This window comes from Octopus bimaculoides, chromosome 6 (genome assembly GCF_046866305.1).
Source record: "Octopus bimaculoides isolate indiv1 chromosome 6, ASM4686630v1, whole genome shotgun sequence".
NCBI lineage: Eukaryota > Metazoa > Mollusca > Cephalopoda > Octopoda > Octopodidae > Octopus > Octopus bimaculoides.
The window spans coordinates 61,153,819-61,178,818 of record NC_142933.1 but is presented as its reverse complement, the minus strand read 5'-3'; the positions used below and the strand labels follow the sequence as shown (position 1 = coordinate 61,178,818).

Below are 25,000 nucleotides of genomic sequence, written 5' to 3'. Positions count from 1 at the left end.
TCTCTTACAGCTATCTTCCCTTCTTTCTTTCTTTCTTTCTTTCTGTTTTTGCTTCTTTCTTTCTTTCTTTCTTTCTCTTCTCCCAATTACCAAACCTATTTATTCACACTTACCTCTATGTTTCTCCATTCCTCTCTATCACTACCGTAGCCAACCTAACCTTTTCTGTTACTTCTACTTTTTCACTTTTCGCCAGATAATAATAATAATAATAATAATAATAATAATAATAATAATAATAATAATAATAATAATAATAATAATAATAATAATAATCTACTCAACGACCGACATTTCTATTATATTCCACGGTCCAGTGCACTAAGAAGCGTACACTTGGTTAGGCGGAAGCTATTATATACAGTTCTTCATTCCAACGAGTTTTTGGCAATTTTCGAGTGCATAAGTCACAAAGCCAAAGAACCAATTGGTATTTGGAGAACGGGAGAGTGATGTTGGGTAGCGGAGAGTCTCCGAGGTGAGCTCTGATAGGTAAGGTATGTGAGTGTATGCGTATGAGTATGCGTGTGTGGGTGATGCTGGTTTGTTGGTGGGGAAAAATACGCAAGGAAGCTTAAGTAAACTGGAACGAACATTGAAACCTGGTGATGGACATTAAGTAAAATCTTCTAGACGATTACGGTTGCTGATGTCTCGTAAATACTATTATTGATATAACGATGTCTCTTTACACACATACACACGTAACACACGTATATGTGTATGTGTGTGTGTCTGCGTGTGCGTGCGCACGTGAGAAAATGTGCTTACATATATATTAATTCAAATCTACATCTATCTATCTCCTTCTCTCTCTCTCTCTCTCTCTCTCTCTCTATATATATATATATATATATATATATATATATATATATATATATATAAGGTAGATAGATATGTGTGTGTGTATATATACATGTATGTATGAATGTATTTATGCATATATGTATTTTTTGTGTGTATACAAATCTGTGTATGTGTGCATATGTACGAATGTTTATAATAAGAAATATGGATACAAGCATGGCCAAGGGGTTAAGAAGTTCACTTTTACAATCATAAGTTCGATCACTGGTTATTTGCATTATATTTTTCTGTTATTATATCTATGGCCGTTCCAGGTCTATTTTTCATTGTGTATATAGAACTGAATTACCAAATGTGTGCTTCACTTTTTAAAATGTAGATTGTGACTGGTGAGGGATGGTTGTAGATCTAATTTTAACAGTTTTTAATGACTACGTAAGTGTTCCATCGTAGGCTCATTTATATATTTACTGCTGTTCAGTCAAAGAACAGTAACTGATTAATCCAAGCCGTGACCATCCTGTCTTTCTGAAAACATCTAGGTCTTCATATATTAATTTGCACTTTTGTCTGTAAATCAGATTCGAAGGATATTTGTTTGCTATTTTTCGGTGGCTGAGCGATCATATAGCGGCTTCCATCATTGGCTCATTGATCATTATAATTGTTGATAATCGAAGTGGTTGTATACGGTTGTGATTGCAATACAAACGAAAACAATGTGATGAAGTTTATCTCAAAAGCTGCACATTATATAAATGTCATTATTTTCTCAAGTTCATCGCCATTTACCTTACAATTGGCGCACATCTTATTTAAATAATAATTACATGTACTTTACCTCCGATTAATTTTCAGTTTTGGTGTATTGGTTTGTTACGATTTGGTTTTATTTTAATGACTAACTTTGAAAATGGATAAAATCTTGAGTTCCACGATTGGTTTACTTTTCTCTTTGATTTTCTTTATTATTGTGGAAAAGGCTCCTACAAAATTTTGTAATGTTACAGATTGTTGTTGTTGTTGTTGTTGTTGGCACTCCGTCGCTTACGACGTCGAGGGTTCCAATTGATCTGATCAACGGAACAGCCTGCTCGTGAAATTAAAGTGGCTGAGCACTCCACAGACACGTGTACTCTTAATGCAGTTCTCGGGGATATTCAGCGTGACACAGTGTGACAAGGCTGACCCTTTGAATTACAGGCACAACAGAAACAGGAAGTAAGAGTGAGAGAAAGTTATGGTGAAAGAGTACACCATCCCCTGCCGGAGCCTCGTGGAGCTTTAGGTGTTTTCGCTCAATAAACCCTCACAACGCCCGGTCTGGGAATCGAAACCGCGATCCTATGACCACGAGTCTGCTGCCCTAACCACTGGGCCATTGCGCCTCCACAATGTTACATGTATGATGTTACTATTTCACGACAAATATAAAGATTTGGAATCGCTTGTTATAAAATTTGTAGAAAATGGAATAAAAACTTAAAGGAACCAAACTCTACTAGAGTAATAAATCTGACAAGTGACGAATGGTTCGCTTTAGTGTATTTAATAGTGTTGAATTTGAATTGGCTGGTAGGAGACGTAATGGATTTTGAAAGTTGATTAAAATTTTATGTCTCGTTGTTGTTCTTGTTATAAAAATTAAATCCTGTAAAATCAGAGTTAAAACTGAGCAAATATTTGAGAACATACTGAGAGATGTGTTTAAATCGATCACTGAAGACATTAATTCATAGTAGCTAAAATTCGTTTTACTTACAGTAAAATATGCAATTAATTCTGTCATAAAGCATAACATTCCATTGCATTAATATTAATTGACGGTTCTGGATAGGGCACTAATATTTCTTACGTGAATTTGTTAGCGCTTATGTCATACAGTGAGGGAAACTTAGGGACATAGAATAAAATCCAGAGACAGAGCAAACAATTGGAACATATTTAAATTCCAATCCCAGTCAATGAATTAGTAGTGTAGACTCTTTTTGGTGGGTTTTGAACCCAAACTTTAAAGTTGCCAATTCTTTTCACATATATTCAATCAACTTCGTGAACGTATTCACCAATGAGACTTTAGACCACCGACTCTCTCTCTCTCTCTCTCTCTCTCTCTCTCTCTCCATCTCTCTCTCTCTCTCTCTCTCTCTCTCTCTCTCTCTCTCTCTATTTCTCTTTCCCTTTCCGTGTTTTTGTGGCGTCTCAAATAACCACACCTGTCTTGTTGCAGTGAGCTTTAAGTAGATCAGAGCTTGTTGATGTTGATTAATGTAGAAAGTAGCATTGATGTATTGTCTAACACCTCATTGCTAACAAGAATACATTTAACTGAACATACTAAATAGCTATTAGTATTTTGATGGAGAAACAATCAACCAATCATCCGTAGCAGGTAATAGTCACTAGAGTCCAGACACAACGTGGTTAAATTTATTAAGCGGCAAAAGAAAAAGGAAATAATATAAAAATAAATAAATAAAATGCAAAGGTTGAAGCAAAAACTGCATCCAATCAATATACACATATGTACACATACATGCACACGACAAAAATCAAGAACTGTAGAATTGATGTTTTTTTATATAAATATTGATTTAATATTAATATCAAGAATGATGATGATGATGATGATGATGATGATGGTGAGGAGGAGGAGGAGGGGGAGGAGGGGCGGGGAACAATCGATTATAACGATCCACCCTTTTGATTGATATTTTATTGAATGTCTTTCTGCAGTGAAAAATAAAAGGTAGAGACCAAAGCGGTGAGTTTTATTTTAAAATATGAAGAGAGATAACTTATACGAAACAGTTAATCCGTAGCTTTCCGGATTCTGCCAGTCATCTGTTCTACAGACTATGTGATCGCTTGTCTTGCAACTCTAATTCTATTTTGGGTGGGAAATATTGCCACATTACTTGAGACCCTTGAGTTGGTTTGGCCGATGTAAATCGTTTCAAACAGAACAATTGTCTAACTGGTACTCATTCACGAAAATCAAGGATAAGTTAAGAGATGTTCTACTGATTCAACACGTTTAAGAACACTTACATTTACATTTATACATTCATATTCTAGTAGCTTTGTCAGTGTATATTCTAAAAATTTACACATTCACTTTATGTTTAAACAAATTTTGATATGAATATCAAATGAATACGACCACTATAAAAATGCTGAATTTTTACTAGAATTTTCCGTTAAACATATGACGTTTTCTTTGATTTACATTTTGTGATTTGGATCTTTGGGGTTTGACGGGCAACATTTGTTTTCTTAACGAAACACTTTCAAACTTGGGACACTGGTAGAATGTGTCATATAAAACAACTTCTTCTCTTAACCTTCTTAACAAAATTTTGTACATCGCAAGTTATTTCATGTTAAAGTTTTCGTATTTCTGTAATTTCAACCAATCACTGACGTCTATTCAGCTGAATACATTTACTGCTGTTTTCTAAACAGTAGCTTTTGACCGGTAAGAAAAATGTTATTCCCCTGACATATTTCATCCGGTTTAATCGTAATTTATACGCATATATTGTTTATATAATAAATTACGCTGTGCGTATCTGTGTGATTATATTTTTCTCATAACCTCACTCATAACCCTAACCCTAACTATAACCCTAACCCTAACCCTAACCCCAACCCTAACCCTAACTCTAAAACCCGAACCCTAACCCTAAACTAGAGTTTGATTTGAAGAAGATTTGGCTGCTATTTCTAGGAAATGAAGCACTTGTTGGAGGTGCATTAATAATTCTGGTAGCTCCAATAACAAGTGCAGGCAATATTCAAGTATTTTGATGGCTTTTTCCCCTTTGTTTACGAACAGTCTAGTTAATCGGAAATGTCAGAACTAACGGGGATTAATACCATATACACCGTTACAGCACTTACTGTTTTCAACTGAATAGACGTCAGTGATTAGTTGAAATTATCGAAATAAGACAATTTTTAACGTGAAATAACTTCGAATACAAAATTTATTATCTGTTCTATACCACAAAATATACAAGTATACGAAGTTTGAAAGTGTTTCGGTACCAAAACACTACATAAAAAAATGTTGCCCGTCAAATCACAAAGGTCCGTGATTTATTTTATATCACTACGAAATATTGATGCCATGGCGAAAGAACAGAAAGAAACATCATTTAAATATTTCTTGTTGAGATTTATATTACTTGCGCCATTTCTTTGACTAACTTAAGATCGAAAAATACATACATACATACATACATATATATATATATATATATATATATATATATATATATATATACATACACACACACACACACACACACACACACACACACACACACACACACACACACACATATATAACAGCAATTGCAGCGTGGAAGGTGTTTATAAGCCATTTAAAAACACACAAAAACGTTAGATTCGCTTCAACATTTGAATTTAATTTGCCAAAATATTTTCGTCACTTTCAGACCGCGACCTTTTCACTGACAAAATTCCGTGTTACTTCGTTGTCAGTGAACAGGTCGCAGTCTCAAAGCGACGAAAATATTTTGGCAAATCAATTTTAAATGTTCAAGCGAATTTTTTTTTTTTTTTTGTGCGTGTGTGTGTTTTTAAATGTTTATAAATACCTTCCATGCCGCAATTGCTTTTGTTTCAGCACACGATCTCAGATCAGGTCACTTAGTATGCAAGTACATCTCCGTAATATACACATATATATACATATATATATATATATATACACATATATATATATATGTATATATACACACACATATATATATATATATATATATATATATATATATATATATATATATATGTATATGCGTGAATGTGTGTGCGTGCCTATCCTTGTATTTGTGTATGTGTGTGTATGTGTGCATACGTATATTAGCATAAATGCAAACATACACATACACATTCCATGTCACTTGAATTTGTAAATACTTCGAGTTTAATTTCGTTTTACTTTTAAACGTTTACCCACAGGCAACAACACGTGAGAAAACATGAGCTTAGTGACAAATATGCATTAATATGTGAGATGATTATTAATAGTGGTAGTGATAAGAAAATATATTGATTTCTTCATGCTTTTATTTTTCTTATTTTCCTTGTAAAACAGTATTTTGCTTAAGAAAATAGAAACGAAATCAACACAGAAAACAAAAAAGTAAAAATAATATATATTGGAGAATTATATTGGAGAATTATACGAGGTATAGTACTATACAAAATACCGAAAGGATCTTCACCTCTTATATCACACCTTTCTTCCTCCTTTAACGCCGATGTGATATAATTTCCAGGGAGAGAAATACGTTTGCGGCTGAATATAGCTTTGTATTGTAAATTATACACTGATATAAAGCTTGAAACACGTGTACCGCAGAATCCTTTGTATTTTTGTTGTTATTTTTTGGATTTACAATTTATATAGATAGATAGATAGATGGATAGATAGATAGATAGATAGATAGATAGATAGATAGATAGATAGATAGATACATACATACATACATACATACATACATACATACATGCATACATACATACATACATACATACATACATACATACATACATACATACATACATACATACATACATACATTTTAACTGCCCGGAAATGTTTTCACCAGTATAGACAATTATGCTTTCAAACGCAAACTTGTGTGAACAGAGAGAAAGAAAGTGAGTGAAAGAGAGAGAGAGAGAGAGAGAGAGAGAGAGAGGGAGAGAGAGAGAGAGAGAGATAGAAAGAGAGAGAGAGAGAGAGATAGAAAGAGAGAGAGAGTGCGAGGGAAGTTATGAGTAAGCATCTGGAGAAAATAGCTTATTCGTTGATAGATATTTAATATATAAGAATACAATATTGGTATGTAAGTACGTGTATGTATATATGCATGTGTATGTATGTATATATGTACATATATATATATTAATACATTATAATTATATGTATATATATGCATACATATATACATGTAGATAGATAGATAGATAGATAGATAGATAGATAGATAGATAGATAGATACGTGGGTGTACATGTATTTATGCATGAAATATATCTGCGTGTTTGAGAAAGAGGAATATAAAATTGGAAAACCTTTAGTCATAATATAAACATGCAACAAATATATGCAAGTTGAAAGACAAAACAAAACAACAGTAATGACATGCATTCTTTTTTTTTTTTTTTTACTTAAATACATTTCTTTACATTTACATTAAACTCATAGAAAGCAAATATTAACATCGATAAGCATATCAACGTCTTAAATATTTGTGTATATTTCTGTAGTATTCTACGCATCATTACACACTGAGTAGGTATCAGTCCTGTTCTTTTTGACCTACCTGTGCAAATATGTTTTGTAATAAAATGACGCTTTCATAAAAGAAAAAATTGCAATGTAAATTTAAAAGACACAGGTAAATAAAAACCAATACCCTGCATGAATTACGTCTGTACCAAATTCTATGAACATTGCCTGTATGTCTTAGCACAATTCGTTCATATTCTTCTCAACTTTATCATGTTGTTGCGGTCGTGTTATTAGTGTTATCCTTATGTTTATGTGAAGGGATAACGGAACATTTGATCCATGAACTCAGAAAGTCTATTTGGGTATAAAAGAACTTGTTTTTCCGCACATTTGTTCGCTCCGGGCAATTTTATATTTAACTCCTCTGACTGCTGGTCACACAATAATTCTGTTTCATCACTCGATGAGAAATGTTGTTCTTGAAATAAACTTTTTGAAGCAAAGGCTAGCAACTAGATAAGATTATGCATCTTTACTTTTATATTCTTACAAAGGTTATTTTCTTTGTATTTACTCCTCCACTTCATAAATTTATGTTGCAGTTACGAATGATTTATAATTTTCAGTATGTATATGTATATATATATATATATATATATATATATATATAGGAGAGTGTGTGTGTGTGTGTGTTTATATGTATGCATATATATGTGTGTGTGTGTGTTCTTATATGTATGTATGTATGTGTGTGTGTGTGTGTGTGTGTGTGTGTGTGTGTGTGTGTGTATTTATATATATTTTTATACCAAAATTAGGCAAAAATATTGTATCTGTTAACAAACGTAGCAAAATACTCACAAGTGAGTTTTTGTATTTATATCGATTTAAAAGAGAGCTCAAAACTGATCGATTGAAAATACTTTATTATAATAATGATAATGACCTATGATCATTTCGATGCAATATCCAGATTGATTCATGCATATTATAAAATATGGGAAACTGCATCTCCCGAGGGCCTTATTAGTAGCAGGCAGACAATAGAAATAGATAACATTCATATACAACATTCATAGTTGACCTATGAAAACATGCAAAAAAACTAGTTGAAAAGACATGAGATGTAATACAACCGTACATCATAACCGTGTTGAATCCGTGAACATATCAAGTAAATGATTCAAATTTATGTTGTTAAACTATGAAGTTCGCTGTACATTTCGAAAAGGACCGTTGGAGTTATAAACGTAAATACAAAATTCAGACCGAAGAAAAAAACAGTTAGATATTAAAAAAATACATTTTTAATACAAGTTCCTGCTACTAATAAGGCCCTGAGGAGATGCAGTATCCCATAATTTATAATATGCATGAATCAATCTGGATATTGCATCGAAATGAACATAGGTCATTATCATTATTATAATAAAGTATTTTCAAAGGATCAGTTTTGAGCTCTCATTTAAATCGATATATATATATATATATATATATATATATATATATATATATATATATATATATATATATATATATATATGTATATATGTATATATGTATATATATATATATATATATATATATATATATATATATATATATATATATATATATATATATATATATATATATATATATATTAAAATTTAAGGAATGGAGAAAACGCATGTTATAACTGCATACTTTATTCCGACATATGTTTCGAAGAATTACAATTTATGCGATCCATAGGAATCGGCGATGTTAAAAATGTAAACTTCTCCTCAGGGAAATGCATGGGAATCATCTTAAACGTAAGACATTATGACCGAGTATGATAACTATAGTTGGATAATGTTATGACGTGATTCATTTGAAAAAACCATTAGAGATTTGGACGCTACCAGATAGTAGGATGGACAACACATACATACAAATATATATACATACATACACACATAGTTATATACACATATACACATATATATATACATATAAAAGGGTGGAAAATTTTGTTCCCTTTGTGTTACGGAACTCTACTTTATTTTATTTTCAAAGAATTACCTGGTAAATACCTTTATAGAAAATTCTTACAGATGTAAACATTGGCAAAAACATGTATTTTCAGCTTTTAAATAACAATCATTGTTTTTATAGAAAGCTATCATATTAACCCTTAATGTGTGAGTTCATCAAATAGTTCTAGTAAAACAGGTTATTAATTCCCTCACATGTTAGAAGATTAAGATTAAAATTGATCACGATTCACATAATTTATCTAATCATTCGTTATTTATTAACCTAAATTAGAACATATATTAAATCTTGATATATTCATGTAACAGCAAATACATACCAAAAATATATGTGCGTATGAGTATACGTGTATAAGTGTTTATTTATACACGTGTATTTGTGGGAGAATGTGTGTGTGTCTGTGTGCACATATATTCATGTTTTTGTATAAACTAGATGTGTTTGTATAAATTTTTGTACTCATTTATGTATTAGGTATTATTATTTTTATTTTTATCCTTATTTTTACTCCTATTACTATCACTTATAAGAAATATATAAAAATATATATATACGTATGCTTTATTGGATGTATGTACATTTTTGTGCACAGATATATTTATGCATAAGTTTCTTTATATATTCATATATGAGTGTATTTGTGAATTTGTATGGGTGCGTATTTGTGTAAATGTATTTTTATATATAAAAAAATATATGTGTATATTTGGATGTATATATGTGTGTGTGTGTATATAATCGTGTATACATGTGCATGTATATGTGTATATGTGTATGTATATATTTGTATATATGTGTATATATATATATATATATATATATATATATATATATATATATATATATATATGTATATATATATGTAGATTTATGTATGTATGTTTGTAAGTATACGTGTGTATATGTGTATGTATATATGTATATGTATGTATATATGTGTGTATATATATGTGTATATGTGTATGTGTGAGTAGGCTTGTATATGTATATGTATATAAATTCATATGGGGTTTTTATATATATATGTATTTGTATGTTTGTATGTATGTGCATGTGTGTGTATACGTATATATATGTATACATGTATATATATGTATATGCGTATGTATTTGTTTGGTTATAGGCGTAGATGCATGTATATGTGTATGTATATGTGTGTGTATATTTGTATTTATGTATATATGGGGATGAATATGCATTTATGTGTATTTGTGTATAGGTAGATATGTGTGTGTATATGTGTAAATATAAGTGTATGTGTGCGTATATATATGTGTATATATATGTGTATATGTGTATATAACTATGTGTGTATGTATGTATATATATTTGTATGTATGTGTTGTCCATCCTACTATCTGGTAGCGTCCAAATCTCTAACGGTTTTTTCAAATGAATCACGTCATAACATTATCCAACTATAGTTATCATACTCGGTCATAATGTCTTACGTTTAAGATGATTCCCATGCATTTCCCTGAGGAGAAGTATACATTTTTAACATCGCCGATTCCTATGGATCGCATAAATTGTAATTCTTCGAAACATATGTCGGAATAAAGTATGCAGTTATAACATGCGTTTTCTCCATTCCTTAAATTTTTAAATATACTCAAATACCCAAAATATGAAGAAATTTCTGCCTCACCAACAGGAATTACACCACAGTTATTTTGTGATCTTTGCTACCTTGGTTTCTATTAACCCATTTATTCTATCAGAATTATTATTTATTAGGATAGAATAAATACATATAATTAAATATATATATATTTGCCTGGAAAACGAACCTCCACCAACTTTTCTGACTGTATGTCTGTGCACACCTTTGAATGCAGTGTATGCCAGAAGGTTTGCAAATCCAACGGAGGCCTCAAGAAACATTCTAAGATCCACAAAGAGCAGAACGTATCTGCAGCTCTTGGTGGTGCAAACCGGAGGTGCAATCTGTGTGGGCGTCTTTTCAGAACATTGTCTGGTTTAAAAAGCCACATCAGACGCCTTGATGGTGCTAAGGTGTAGGTACACGAGGTGGTCAAACTCTGTATAAGGAGTAGACAACCACCATATGTGTATGTATATGTGTATATATATGTATATATATATATATGTGTGTGTGTGTGTGTATGTATGTATGATGCATGTATGTATGTATGTATGTATCTACAATTTCGTTATGTTGTTTTTAAACAAACAAGCATGTGTGTTTTTTGCGTTAAAAGATGCGGTGATGAGTGTCAAATCTGTAAATAATAATAATGATATTTATAAGCTTAAAGTTTATAAATGATCACCCTGTATTGACAAAAGAAAATAGTCTAGTATTGGGGCATATAAACCCTTGAGGGAAAAAAAGTGGGGGGGTCAGCGAATATAAGAGGTGCGGGTTCGTGTCCCATGCGTACTGACACCTAATTTTTCCTTCGAGGGCTTATTGACTAATTTTCGTTAGTCAATACACGGTGATCGCTTATAAGCTCTGAGCTTATAATTATTATTATGACCATCCTCAAATATAACAATATGTTTCAACACACGATTTCACATCAGGAATCTTGCAAAACACATACGCGCGCTCGCCCGCGCGCACACACACACATACATATATGTATATCATATTTGCGTTAATGACGTGATTCCTGGCTAGAAATAACACAAAAAATACATCTGAAACTGGAGCTATTTATAAGATAAATAAATTCATAAATGGATAATAATGAGATAAACGCAATCGGTTAGGTACTCACTGTCATTTGTTTCAGAAGCTGGCGCACGGACAGGATGTTGCTGAGGTGCTCCTGATGTCGTTGGTGTTTGTCGTTGATGCTGTTGATTTGGATGACTTGGAGACATCTGAGGCATCCTGCCGGCAGATGGCCTTTGGTTTGACTGAACTGTGGATATATAACACAAAATAATGTAGTAGTAGTAGTAGTAGTAGTAGTAGTAGTAGTAGTAGTAGTAGTAGTAGTGGTGGTGGTGGTGGTGGTGGTGGTGGTGGTGGTGGTGGTGGTGGTGGTGGTGGTGGTGGTGGTGTTGGTGGTGGTGGTGGTTTTGGTGGTGGTAGTAGCAGCAGCAGCAGTAGTAGTAGTAGTAGTAGTAGTAGTAGTAGTAGTAGTAGTAGTAGTAGTGGTAGTAGTAGTAGTAGTAGTAGTAGTAGTGGTAGTGGTGGTGGTGGTGGTAGTAGTAGCAGCAGCAGCAGCAGCAGTAGTAGTAGTAGTAGTGGTAGTAGTAGTAGTAGTAGTAGTAGTAGTAGTAGTGGTAGTAGTAGTATTTTTTAATATTAGGCACAAAGGCCCATAGTACTACAAAAATCATACACAAAAGAGGCTTAAAAACGTGCTCTTATGTGTGGGTATTTAAGTGCCTGTGTCATTGGTATAAAAGCAAATCTGTAAGCTTGAAGCTCTATCTGAATGTTTAAGATTCTTTTTGTCCATATTCTCGTTGATTTCTGCTTTGTTCTTTTCCATAAATTATTTGTGAGCCCGTTTGATTAGACTGTCGAGACAACTCCTATCGTGAGGTCGGTAATTAACTCTTTCACTTACTACTGAAGCAGCCGTCGTGCATTGCACATAAATACTACAAATAGTTATTTGTCAAAAATGTATAAATATTCTTTTCTACTCTAGACACAAGGCCCGAAATTTTTGGCGAGGAGGCCCAGTCGATTAGATCGACCCAAGTACGCAAATGGCACGTGAATTATCGACCCCGAAAGGATGAAAGGCAAAGTCGACCTCGGCGAAATACAAATATGTAAATATTACAAAATATATTTGTTCCAGAGATGACTGTATCAGTTTATGCTTTCAATATATACCTCCCTTTTATTATATCAAATTTTCGTTTGTACTCTATGTTGCTTCGTTCAATGTTATATTTTTGGACCGTTTCTCGCTTCGTTAGAACAGGAAGCTATACTGAGCTCAAACATAAACAAACACGAATTTGGAAATAAATATCTGTACATTCTAAAGTCTCCGATTTGAAAAATTATCTAGAAAAGAAAGAATTTCACCTAATAAAATTTCATAATGATCCAATTCTGTCGGAGCAGTCTAAAGACAGTTCTGGTCACACCATAACCCAACAAAATCAAGAACAAGAGCAACAAGAAAGTTAGCAGTAGCAACAACAACAACTACTACTACTACAGTAACAATAATAACAATAATAAAACAGGAATAACCAGAAGCATATAATGAGGCAGTGTAAATATATGGATTTTATGAAGAAACAATTAATTATATTGTTTCTGGTTGCCCAGTCTTAGTTAAATGAGAATATATAAACAGGGTGACAAGTTTCAGAGTTTTCATAAAATGGGAATTATACCAGCATAATGAAATAGCGACATATGACACATAATAGAAACATGCACCAGAAAATGCCACAGAAAATTAGAAAATTACCATACTCTTAGCTATACCAATTCATAGTGAGATATAAAAAAATCAACCGGATATTATTGCTGAGGGACATTAGTAAAGAAAGTGTAACCAGCCCATGTGAAAGTAATGTATGTAACCAATACATGTATAAGTAATGTATATCTAGAAAAAGTGGAAAAATTAGCCAACTATGAATATCTGGAAATGGGGATAGCCAACATGTGAGGACTGAAAAGGGAAAAAAGAATCTCCATAATCAAAAATGCCTTGGTAATGATTAAAAAGTATATAGACGAATGCTAATATCCAAGGACTTACATACACCACGACGAATAACTTTCATTATTCGTTCCGGTTCTCTCCGCTCTGAACTTCATTTATGCTGAGTTCAACTTTGCATTTCATGCTTTCGGAGTCGATAAAATACCAGTGCAAGCAGTTAATAGCTGAAATGTTAGAATGTAGGACGAAATGCTTTGTCGTTCCGGCTTTCATTGTTTTGGCAACGTGTGCAATGACTCTAGCGCCATGTTGTATCAGCCCTTGCTTTTACCTTGAGAACAGCCAATGGAGTAGAGATGGGAAAGTTACACGTATGGGAAACTGCAAGTTTTCCTCTTCCTCAAGCACAAAACCTACCCAAACTTATATCTTAATAGGAATTTTCCAGATAGACTGTGATCTCACAAGATATACGAGTGGACCACACACACACACCGAAAACAAAAACCATAACACTGCTAGATACTGCACATATCTTATATAATACTGCATGTACCAATGGCACTTGCAGCTGCCTTAATAATGATCTTTTCATTTATTTTCCGCAAGAGACCAGTTATTCATAGAAAAAGTTTGATAATTACAGGAGATGTGGAGATATACACATGATTATATAAAAGCGGAAGGTAGATCAAAAACGTAACGCAATAGTTTAAAATTTTAGATTAAACACACATATATGCATATATGTGTAAATTCAAACACACAAAAAAAGAAACAAACAAATAAAAGAAACCCACTCGCGTACGAGTGCATAGTCGCCACTTAGATCAAGACACTTTACAGACCCGATCACTTTCTGCTCCTGATACAGGAAACTGGTGGCTATGGAAGGTGTCTATGAGCATCTTAACTGCCGAGTGTGATAGTGCTATCATTGTGATAGCGTGACTACAGCAGGGTATAAATTTGCAGTAGCAATTTTATTTATTCAACAACCTATTATTCATATATTCCACAACACTGAAGCCCATCTCTTCTTCAATTAATACATCAAAGCATTCAATAGATTAATAACTTGTGGATATAACGGGTCCAAATAAACATGACGCAAAAGCACGCATCCAATTTGACGAGTAATCCAGCAACTTTTTAAAAACTCCGGAGTTCGTAAAAATGACGTCAGTGACTGCTAATTTCAAATAGTAATAATGTTTTGTTTTTGTTTTAAGATTGACATAAGGTTACATATCTGGATGTGCAGAGTAGAGACGTTTAAATCGAATCTTATATGAGTGATACTGACTACAGTAAAATGGGTAGTTTCTCTAAAACTACGCATAAGCATCAATAAAATGATAATGAAGTGAACCAAAATTAGCAAATGAAAATGTTTAACGATTTTTTGTTTAAATTTGAATTATTTGATTTTAATGTCTAATACATGACTGGTCACCACGGGTAAAATCAGAGTAAAAATTGACAAATTCAACTCAACATCAGCACACACTGACACACAAAGACGCGCGCGCGCACACACACAGAATGTACTACTCGGTTGAAATTTTGAAGAGGAACTAATAATTCAAATATGATGAACATAAGATATGAAATATACAATTTACAAATATCTGTGTGAAAGGTAACTAATGAAAATAAACCCAGTGTTACTTCAGACGTCACATGAATAAATAATAACGCTAAAAGTGAAAGAAAACCGTTTTTACAGCATGACTGTATTGTATAGCAACCCTCTACACCCATTCCAAACTCATGGAGAGAAAATAATTCTAATACAGAAGTAAGTTGTAGCCAAATTGGCAAACATGTTTAAGAAGAAACATACTGAAACCAAAAAAGATATTAGACATAGAATGTTCTTTTTTATTCTAGGCACAAGGTCCGAAATTTTGGGGGAAAGGGGCCGGTCGATTACATCGACCCCAGTACGCAACTGGTACTTAATTTATCGACCCCGAAAGGATGAAAGGCAAAGTCGACCTTGGAGGAATTTGAATTCAGAACGTAAAGACAGACGAAATACCGCTAAGCATTTCGCCCGGTGTGCTAACGTTTCTGCCAGCTCGCCGCCTTGACATAAAAATAGAATATTGAAAAGAAAAGTGCCTAATTACGGGGGTGTAAACACAGCAACATCGGTTGTCAAGCGATGGCCGGGGGGGGGGGGGACAAACACAGACACAAAGACACATTCACACAACGGAAAAAAATTTGCAACAAAATTTAAAACGTTAAACTTATAAACACCAGGAACGTATAATGCACTGATAGGTCCAGTGGTAGTAAAACAGAAAAACAAAAAACAAAAAAAGATAACAAAATACTACAAATAAGTGAGCAGCAAACCAAGAGATTATTGACGAATAATACCTAAATCACTACACCAACTAAAATAGGACATGAATAAATATGAACAAAATCTGGTAGAAGAAATCTCAAAACTAGAAACTGTGAATCACTGAATTAATGTCGAAGACCTTACCGTGTTCCAATGAAAGACTTCTCCAAAGATAAAACTTAACAATAAAAGAACGCAAATAATGCCAACTTTGACTTACTGGAAACTGATGCAAACATCAATACCGCGAGAATAAATCGAATAATCTATGAAGCAGTTGTGGTAATCACGAAGGAAAGCCTCTAAGCCCAAGCGAATGACAAGAATTAGAAATATTAGAGACAGAGGAAGAGAAAATCGAAGAAACGGCATCTCAATTCTTAATGAAATTGACAACGAATTACGAACACAGAAATGTAAAAGAAAATGAAAGAAAAGCCAAATTCTACAGAAGTACATGACAAACAAAACATTGAAATCAAAGAGCTCTTAAGACAAGAAAGAGATCCATGCTAAATGAGAAAGAACTCGCCATTATGAAAGGTGACAGCACTTTATTGAACAAAACCAGCTCAATTAAAATCCCAAACTGCTTTATTAAGATTAAGATAGAAACCAGAACCAATGCAGTAATAACAGTAAGAATGGTGGAGAATTTGACAGGAAGAATATGGACAGCAGTTGGTATTATTCTTTTATTTTTTATTCTCTTACTTGTTTCTGTCATATGACTGCGGCCATGCTGGGGTACCGTTTTAAAGAGATTTAGTCGAAGAAATCGACCTCATGACTTATTCTTTTGCCGAGCCGCTAGGTTACGGGGATGTAAACACAGCAACATCGGTTGTCAAGCGATAGCGGGGGGGGGGGGGGGACAAACACAGACACAAAGACATTCACACAAAAATACATACATAATACATACATACGTACGTACGTACGTACGTACATACATACATACATACATATACGACAGACTTCTTTCAGTTTTCGTATACCACTGACAAGGCTTTGGTCAGCCCAGGGCTATAGTAGAAGACACTCGGCCAAGATGTTACGCAGTGGGACTGAACCCGGAATCATGTGGTTGGGAAGCTAGCTTCTTACTACACAGCTACGCCTGTGCCTATGGTATGGGCGATAATTTTAAAATCAGCAAGTGCACAGCGAGATCAATTGTACACAGGAAGAATTTATGAAGTAGCCCAGATACCACAAAATGCAACAACAGGAAACTCTCTCGAAACTGACGAAAACTTTCAAACATCGGGCTAAAATATCTATTCCTGCTAGCAAAAAAATTTTGTAAAGAGAACAAAAACATTTTAATTCCAAAAATTGATGACACGGCCTAAATTACATACCTATAACATATTTTCCAATATAAGATCATAGCAGCAGTATTATGGTAAAGAATATATACTCAGCTCAACTAAAGCAACATTGTTTCAGGAAAAAAAAACAAAAAAACGTTAGTTTAAAAGCCTTGGTTAAAGATTATGAGAAGGATATCTGAGAACAAAGATTGGATTGATTACTAGCACTCTTTTGGCAACGGGGAACGGCTTTTTGCTCATGGATTCTAGAACCACTAGTATTATAGCACCCATAAAACCAAACTGAAATGTACTACTTGATATACTTTATCAAAAGAAAGGTACGACGCCCATGGTTGGAATGTCATTGACTTAGTTGAAATAACAACCAAATCATTCAGAACAACCAAATCATTCACCCATCGAACTTTCAGAATTCCAAAAAGCCCAAGGGAAATAGCATATCACAGGAGCGTATCATTTTCCAACGCTTCAACATTTTTACAATGACTAAGCCATAAGACTAACTCACACACTGATCTCTCCAAATAACAGCACAATTTCTGGAGGCTACATTCAGTTTCTACATTCCTCGAATCGACTGAGAGGGACTCTACACTCTCATTTGACGTGATAGAAATACCTGCTAAATCTCTTTCTAATCACGCTTTACCGTTTCAGAAGACACATTGGATAATGTTTCCTTATTTCTACACTCAGGAAAAGGACAGAGGAGAATAATGCAGAGTTCCTTGCAGTTGAAGTCCAGGATATCCAATCGATGAGAATATTTCATGAGTATATTATAAACCATAAAAAGTCAGGAGGTATGGAAGCTGAATATATTTATTTAATCACTTGCTATCCTAGGATAACGGCACCTTCGCAGTCTTCTTCATGTAATAGTAATTTCAGTATATAATTGATTATGTTTACAAGTCTGCACTAATATGCATGCTATGCTTTATACAATACAATTGTATATTCACAAATCAATGCAGATAAAGAAAGGTATCCCATCATGGTTACATCAACGCGTCAACTCTAAGTATACATACAAAATTTTCCCTTTATAAATACGATGTATGGAAAATAATGAGGTGTTTCATATCAACAACTAAGGTGCTGGATCTAGGTCCAGGGAATTGACCCCTTTAATGTTAACGAAAAACAGGAAGAATAAAGAGGAGTAGTTATATTATTTGCTTGTTTGTCGGTGCGCTAGGAGACGACGTACAGTCGATGTTTTCAGCAGTAGTGTTGCTTTTAATTCGTAATGGAATTTAATCTTATGTATGCATTGTGGTTCTTACACTGTTTATATAGTCACAGACAGGCGATTCGGTTTGACCCCGGTTCGATTCAGGTTCATGATGTTGATAAGCCACATAAATAACGAAATATCGGAACCCATTGCTCCTGAATGGGATTAGAGACAAATTGTTTCACCTGTCTATGACTTTTAGGTGTTTTAACACCCAATGGTATGAGGGAGTCGTCCCCAAAGCAGTGTACGGCAGCGTACCAGCGAATAAGCCAAACAAATGCATTAAGTATTAGCGGTCGATTAAAAGGATGTATATATATATATATATATATATATATATATATACTCACGCACAAGGCGCGACCGCGCACCGACGCGAAGCGAGTTGCCCGCCGCCACACTGACTAGTAATGAATTTTTCTCGAGTTACTTAAACATTAATTAAAACAGGACAAAAAGAAATTAAATTAAAGTAAAAAGCAATAAAAACAAAACACATCAGCTCTTATTCTGTGTAAGTCTAGGGCTTATTCTATCAGTTCTTTGCCGAACCGCTAAGTTACGGGGACGTAAACACACCAGCATCGGTTGTCAAGCGAAGGTAGCGGGGACAAACACAGGCACAAAGATATATACACACACACACACACACACACACACACACATACATATATTTGAAAATGTGTGAGGATTACTGAATACAGTTTTGAAGTGCAAAGGTGATTTTTTTTAAGAAAATTATTTTTTTTAAATTATGAAACCTTTTATGAAGATGTTACTAAACTTTTTGGGGAAGAAATTTTTGTTCTAGTGTGTGGGCGCTTTTATTAAACCTTTTCAAACACATGTGCTCTTACTATATATACATATACGACGGATTTGTTTCAGTTTCCGTCGACCAATTCCACTCACAAGGTTTCAGTCGGCTCGAAGATATAGTAGATGACGCTTGCCCAAGGTTCCACGCAGTGAGACTGAACCCGGAACCATGTGTTCGAGAAACATATATATATATATATATATATATATATATATATATATATATATAAAATATACAGATATAGGGCAGGGAATCGTCAATTAGTAATAAAATTAATAATTAACAATTTTGCCAAGTAGTTCAGTATGAAAAAACCTTTATCGGTAAAACCATTTATAATCATAAATATACAGGGATTAGCTTGAGTTGCTTCTCCAACATACTGAAAATTTAGAAATAGTAGTCAAAGAACTACTGATTCCAAACTACAAAACCGTAATCCCTTCATACGGGACATTTTTCATACGGGACTATTTGTGACGCACATGGAATAGATTCTTTGGAGTGAAGCGTTTGAACTCACTAGCCGATAAATTCGTAAGTGCCTTCCCCACGTTGGTTTTTGGTGTCGCATGGCCAAAATTACCGTGAATTTTTTTAGAGACACTTTCAAATTTATCAGAATATTGGGCTGAAGAACGGAATAGAGTAGCTTCATACTCTTAACCGTGAAACGTTGTATCCAATTAACTAAAGGCAGGTTTGTTTTTGCTTTTCTCTTCTGTTTTTTGTTCTGTGTGTGCCATAAATATCGCCATCCGTTAGAGAAAAAATTTGTAGTTTGGAATCAGTAGTTCTTTGACTGTTATTTCTAAATTTTCAGTATGTTGGAGAAGCAACTCAAGCTAATCCCTGTATATTTATGATTATATATATATATATATATATATATATATATATATATATATATATATATATATAATATGGGGTTACAACTCTAAGCAATGATGTGTATAAATACAAGCTTGTTACTAGTTAAAAGATGAACATTTCTCACTATAGACAAATATGTACAAATACACCGAGTCAGCTCACAGGGGACTCATAATCAGACTGTTCGTTGGATGCATTTCGGAGTTGTTATCTCCTCCTCAGCCATAGGACCGCAAGGGAAGGCGCTGCGAACTGATATGAGACACAGATCCCTCTTATGATATTCCCGTCATCGTTGAATGATTGGTCGCGTTTTTCAGCGACTCAGCGTAAATAAAATACGGAGTGACAGCACAAAGTAGGGATGTGTGTGTACAAATAAAAACTTGTTACCTATTCAAATATGACAGAGGTGTATTCGAACTCGTAACAATGCCATTCACTGCATTTTGTCACGGAGAAAATTTCTCGCTGTAGACAAATAGTTGTACCTACACAGAGTCAGCTCACAGCGCTCTCTAACCAGAGTGTGAGATATGTATTTCATAGTGAACGGCGAATTAATTTACCTGATGTGCTTACGATTCTGTTATTTCGCCGCCGTAATAATAATAATAATAATAATAATAATAATAATAATAATAATAATAATAATAATAATAATAATAATAATAGTAGTAGTAGTAGTAGTAGTAGTAGTAGTAGTAGTAGTAGTAGTAGTAGTAGTAGTAGTAAACCGAAAATAGAGGCTCTAATCTGTGCGGCCCAACAGCAAGCATTAAGAACCAATCACATCAGATACAGAATAGACAACACATCAGAAAGTGATAAGTGCAGAATTTGTGGACAAAATGGTGAAACCGTATGGCATATTACCAGCCAATGTACACTGCTAGCCCAGAAAGAATATAAGAGACGTCATGACAACATAGCAAGGATTGTCTATTCGACACTTTGCAACAAGTATGGACTTGAAAAAGCAAAAAAATGGTACGAACATAAACCCGAACGCATCAGCGAAAATGATAATGCAAAGATCTTATGGGATTTTATGATTCAGTGCGACCATGAGATAGAGAATAGAAAACCAGAAATAGTGTTAATTGAGAAAGAAAGCAAACGATGCTGGATCATATATACAGCTTGCCCAGCTGACAACGATGTGCATTGCAGCGATCCAGTCCTTGAATACAGGCCCGAAATCAGCTACCTTATCGACCCTATCAATAGTTTTAGACTAATCTAAATTGATCAGGGCCTCACCTCTGCTAGGTTCTTTAGCCACTTTCTCAATGATGTATTGCAGGAGGTGGAGGTTGTCGTGGATGAATCTTTTGGGGATGGCGCATGTCTGTGCCTCCCCGACGACAAGTGCCAACCTCGTAGCTAAGATCTTGGTCAAAATTTTGCATTCTGCATTCAGCAGAATTATGGGCCTAAAGTTGTCAATATAATCCCTCTTGATCAGTGACGTGAAATCCATCCTACGACCCAGCTCACCGCTACTCACGAACAGTGGAGCAAAGCGCTGCTGAAAGGCCGTACACATCTGTCTCGGATCAGTTATCATTTGCCCGTCGTGATCCGGTAAGGATCGGATCGTGGGTCTTTTATTTCGATGCCGTGCCTCTGCCACTCGGGCCCACTGAACAGCTTTCGTCTTTCGTGTCTAAGTATTTGTGCTTTAGCTCTGACAATGCAACCTTCGTGTTTCGCGTTGAAGAATTGGTGCAGCGTATCGTATCCTGGATAGCCTCAAGGTGGGTATTTAGCTTTACAGCTAGCCCGTCTCTCTCGACTAGCTTTCTGACATTTTAAAGTTCATCTTCCGAGAATTGTATTCTCTCAAGTGATGACTTGGTTGCACTAGCGAAGGAAAGTTAAGAACTATTCCAAGTTGTCCCACCGGTTTGTTTCTCAGTTCCTTCGTTGTTTTTAACGTTGTTGTTGTTGTTGCTTTAGTTGTTGCCGTTGTTGTTGTTGTTGTTGTCTGCTACTGTTGCAGATGTTGATGGTGCTGCTAATGTTGTAGTTGTCGCTCTTACATTTGTGGTGACTGCAATTGCTAGTGTTATTATTACTTGTACTCGCATCGTCCGTCGCTTCACTCACGAAAATGCTCTCATTGTTTACATTTTCGTAATTGCTATTTTTATTTGAAACAATGTTGTCGAAAAGGGAACCGTTGTTTTTCTGAAAATCTTCTAAGAGTCTTTCTCGAAAAAATATAGCTGTCGTTGGTTTTTTGCTAGCGGTCCGTCGTTTGCCACTCTCTCTTATTGACATTTAGTAACGCTCCTCACTCTCTCCTTCTCTCTCACATATGAGCGTCACCGTGTTTTGTTGTGTTTTCTCCATGTTGATGGAAAAAACGCAAACAACTATGACTGAAAAATAAAATCACTTGACCTGTTTCCAAAAACTGGGGGACAAAACTGGAAATAAACTCACCACTCGACAGCAATTAATCTGTTGTCCACGATGGTACAAACTTGAAGGGCGCAAATACACGTATTATGTATTTTTCTCAATAAAATCCACGGAGCGAGGTCAAGCGAGGCTTGCCAGGCTGATGGCCATAATAATAATGATAATAATAATCATTTCTATTATAAGCACAAGGCCTGAAATTTGTGGGGAGGGGGGGGGGCAATCGATTACATCGACCCTGGTACTCAAATGGTACTTAATTTGTCGACCCCAAAAGGATGAAAAGCAAAGTCGACCTCAACGGAACTTGAACTCAGAACGTAGTAACGGGAGAAATACCGCTATTTCGCCCGGCTGGCTACCTTAATAATAATAATAATAATAATAATGAAACCTGATGCAGTACCAGACAGTGACTCTCATGGCTGCTGATCTTAATTGATTGGAAGTGGTATCACGTACATTGTTGGGCTACAGCAAATATTTTGCTCAATACCACAGATTTGCTCATCAGTTGTTTGACCGTAATCAGTTGAGCATGTCCCTTAGTGGCTGACGATATGTGCATCTCCACGAGCAGAAGTAGTGGGGAGCATCAAAGCAATGTGTTGAAAAGAATTCTTTGGGTTTGGATAATCCACCATTGGAAACATGGATGTTTCGTTCAACATCCTTAAACAACTCTTATTCAGGGACCATTTAAGCGAGATGAAGACAATTCTGACTGGGCCCCACCTGCAAGGTCATGTGTTGTTTATCTTGGTATGAGATCACCATGTCACACACATATGGTTGTGATGCATGTGCTTGGTGTACCCTCATCAGATGGGTTGTCATGATGGGTATACTTGGCTTTGTATATTTTACCCCAGTGTGCACTGCTCTCTCACTCAATAATAATAATAATAATAATGATAATAATAATAATAATAATAATAATAATAATAATAATAATAATAATAATAGTAATAGTAATAATGATGATGATGATGATGCTGCTGATGATGATGATGATAATAATAATAATAATAATAATAATAATAATAATAATAATAATAATAATAGATGATAATAAAACGTGTCTGCTCCCTATTTGGCTCGCAGTATTAATGTTTGTCCCTATATATATAGTTTATTTTAACAGAAATTAAGCTATAGCTGCAAATTACTGAAGCACTATACAATTAATAAGGTTTCATTAACTATTTTTAATGACTTTCAGACTTATTTCCAAAACAAAGATGACCCCACTACCTTCTTTTCAATACCGCCAAGAATATAGGGGAGAATAGAAAAAACATTTATTCTCGACTTTAACCGAATGCTTGCAACACAGTGGTCTCCGATAGGAGCTAAGTAGATGGTGATGTGAAACCAGCGACGTTTAATCTTAACACCAGAAAACAGTAACAGACCTTCCAAAGAGGAACCTTTAGTCGAATTTCATGAAATAAAGATATTACATAAAATTTATGCCTAAGCTTATAAATCTTCGTCCACTTCTCTGCAATTAACTGACTTTCTGCGAAGACAGATTTGATTCGCAACTGTGAAATTAGATGGAAAACTGGATATAAGATTAATTTCAGTTGCTGTTGTAGTTGAGTTATTTAACCACAGAGGAGCTGTAACTGAGTAGACCTATCATCAAAAACATTTTAGTTTTGATCATCCCACTTATTTACACGAAGGGGTGTCATTAACTATCTTGCATGCACATATATATATTTCGTTGGATTTCGGCCGTTGATACACCTTCAACGCAAAGAAAACGGATCTTTCTTTGGAGCTGATATGGCTAATGTTCTAACGACGATAGCTTGATTAATGTTTCAAGTTTAGACTTGTGCCAAAAAGATTAAAGTAAACTGTGTCTAGTTCACCGCGTGCAACAAATTTTCCACCATTAAAAGAAAAAACAGCTTAAGCGCATAGCAAATAATGAATGACTCAACTTCGTATATCTTGTCCTAGATTACCGAATGTGTTTCTTTTGATTGAAGATGGTAACAATCATTTATATCACCATCACATCAAATTGTACCAGGTGTAAGTGAATGACTTGGTTAATAAAATTCTCACCAATGTTTCATAGTTATTACGTTGAGTTGCCGAGAAATTCATCTAAGCCTTTCATGTGTGTCTCATATACCACAGAAGCTCTGTGCACATATATGATCTCTCGGATTTTAGCAATACGATGATAGTTTCAAAAGTTAA

General features: G+C 34.5%; 1 protein-coding gene across 6 annotated transcripts in view; it reads right to left on the bottom strand.

Annotated features, from left to right (window-relative positions):
• Positions 1 to 25,000, bottom strand: part of LOC106868936 (paired box protein Pax-5) — a 704,900-nt gene that overhangs the window by 489,784 nt on the left and 190,116 nt on the right. For all 6 annotated transcript variants that reach the window (XM_089353975.1, XM_089353977.1, XM_089353979.1 and 3 more), the window contains one exon: positions 11,844 to 11,990. In XM_089353975.1, the coding sequence (XP_089210101.1) occupies positions 11,844 to 11,990 (147 nt within the window). The remainder of the gene's footprint in view (positions 1 to 11,843; positions 11,991 to 25,000) is intronic.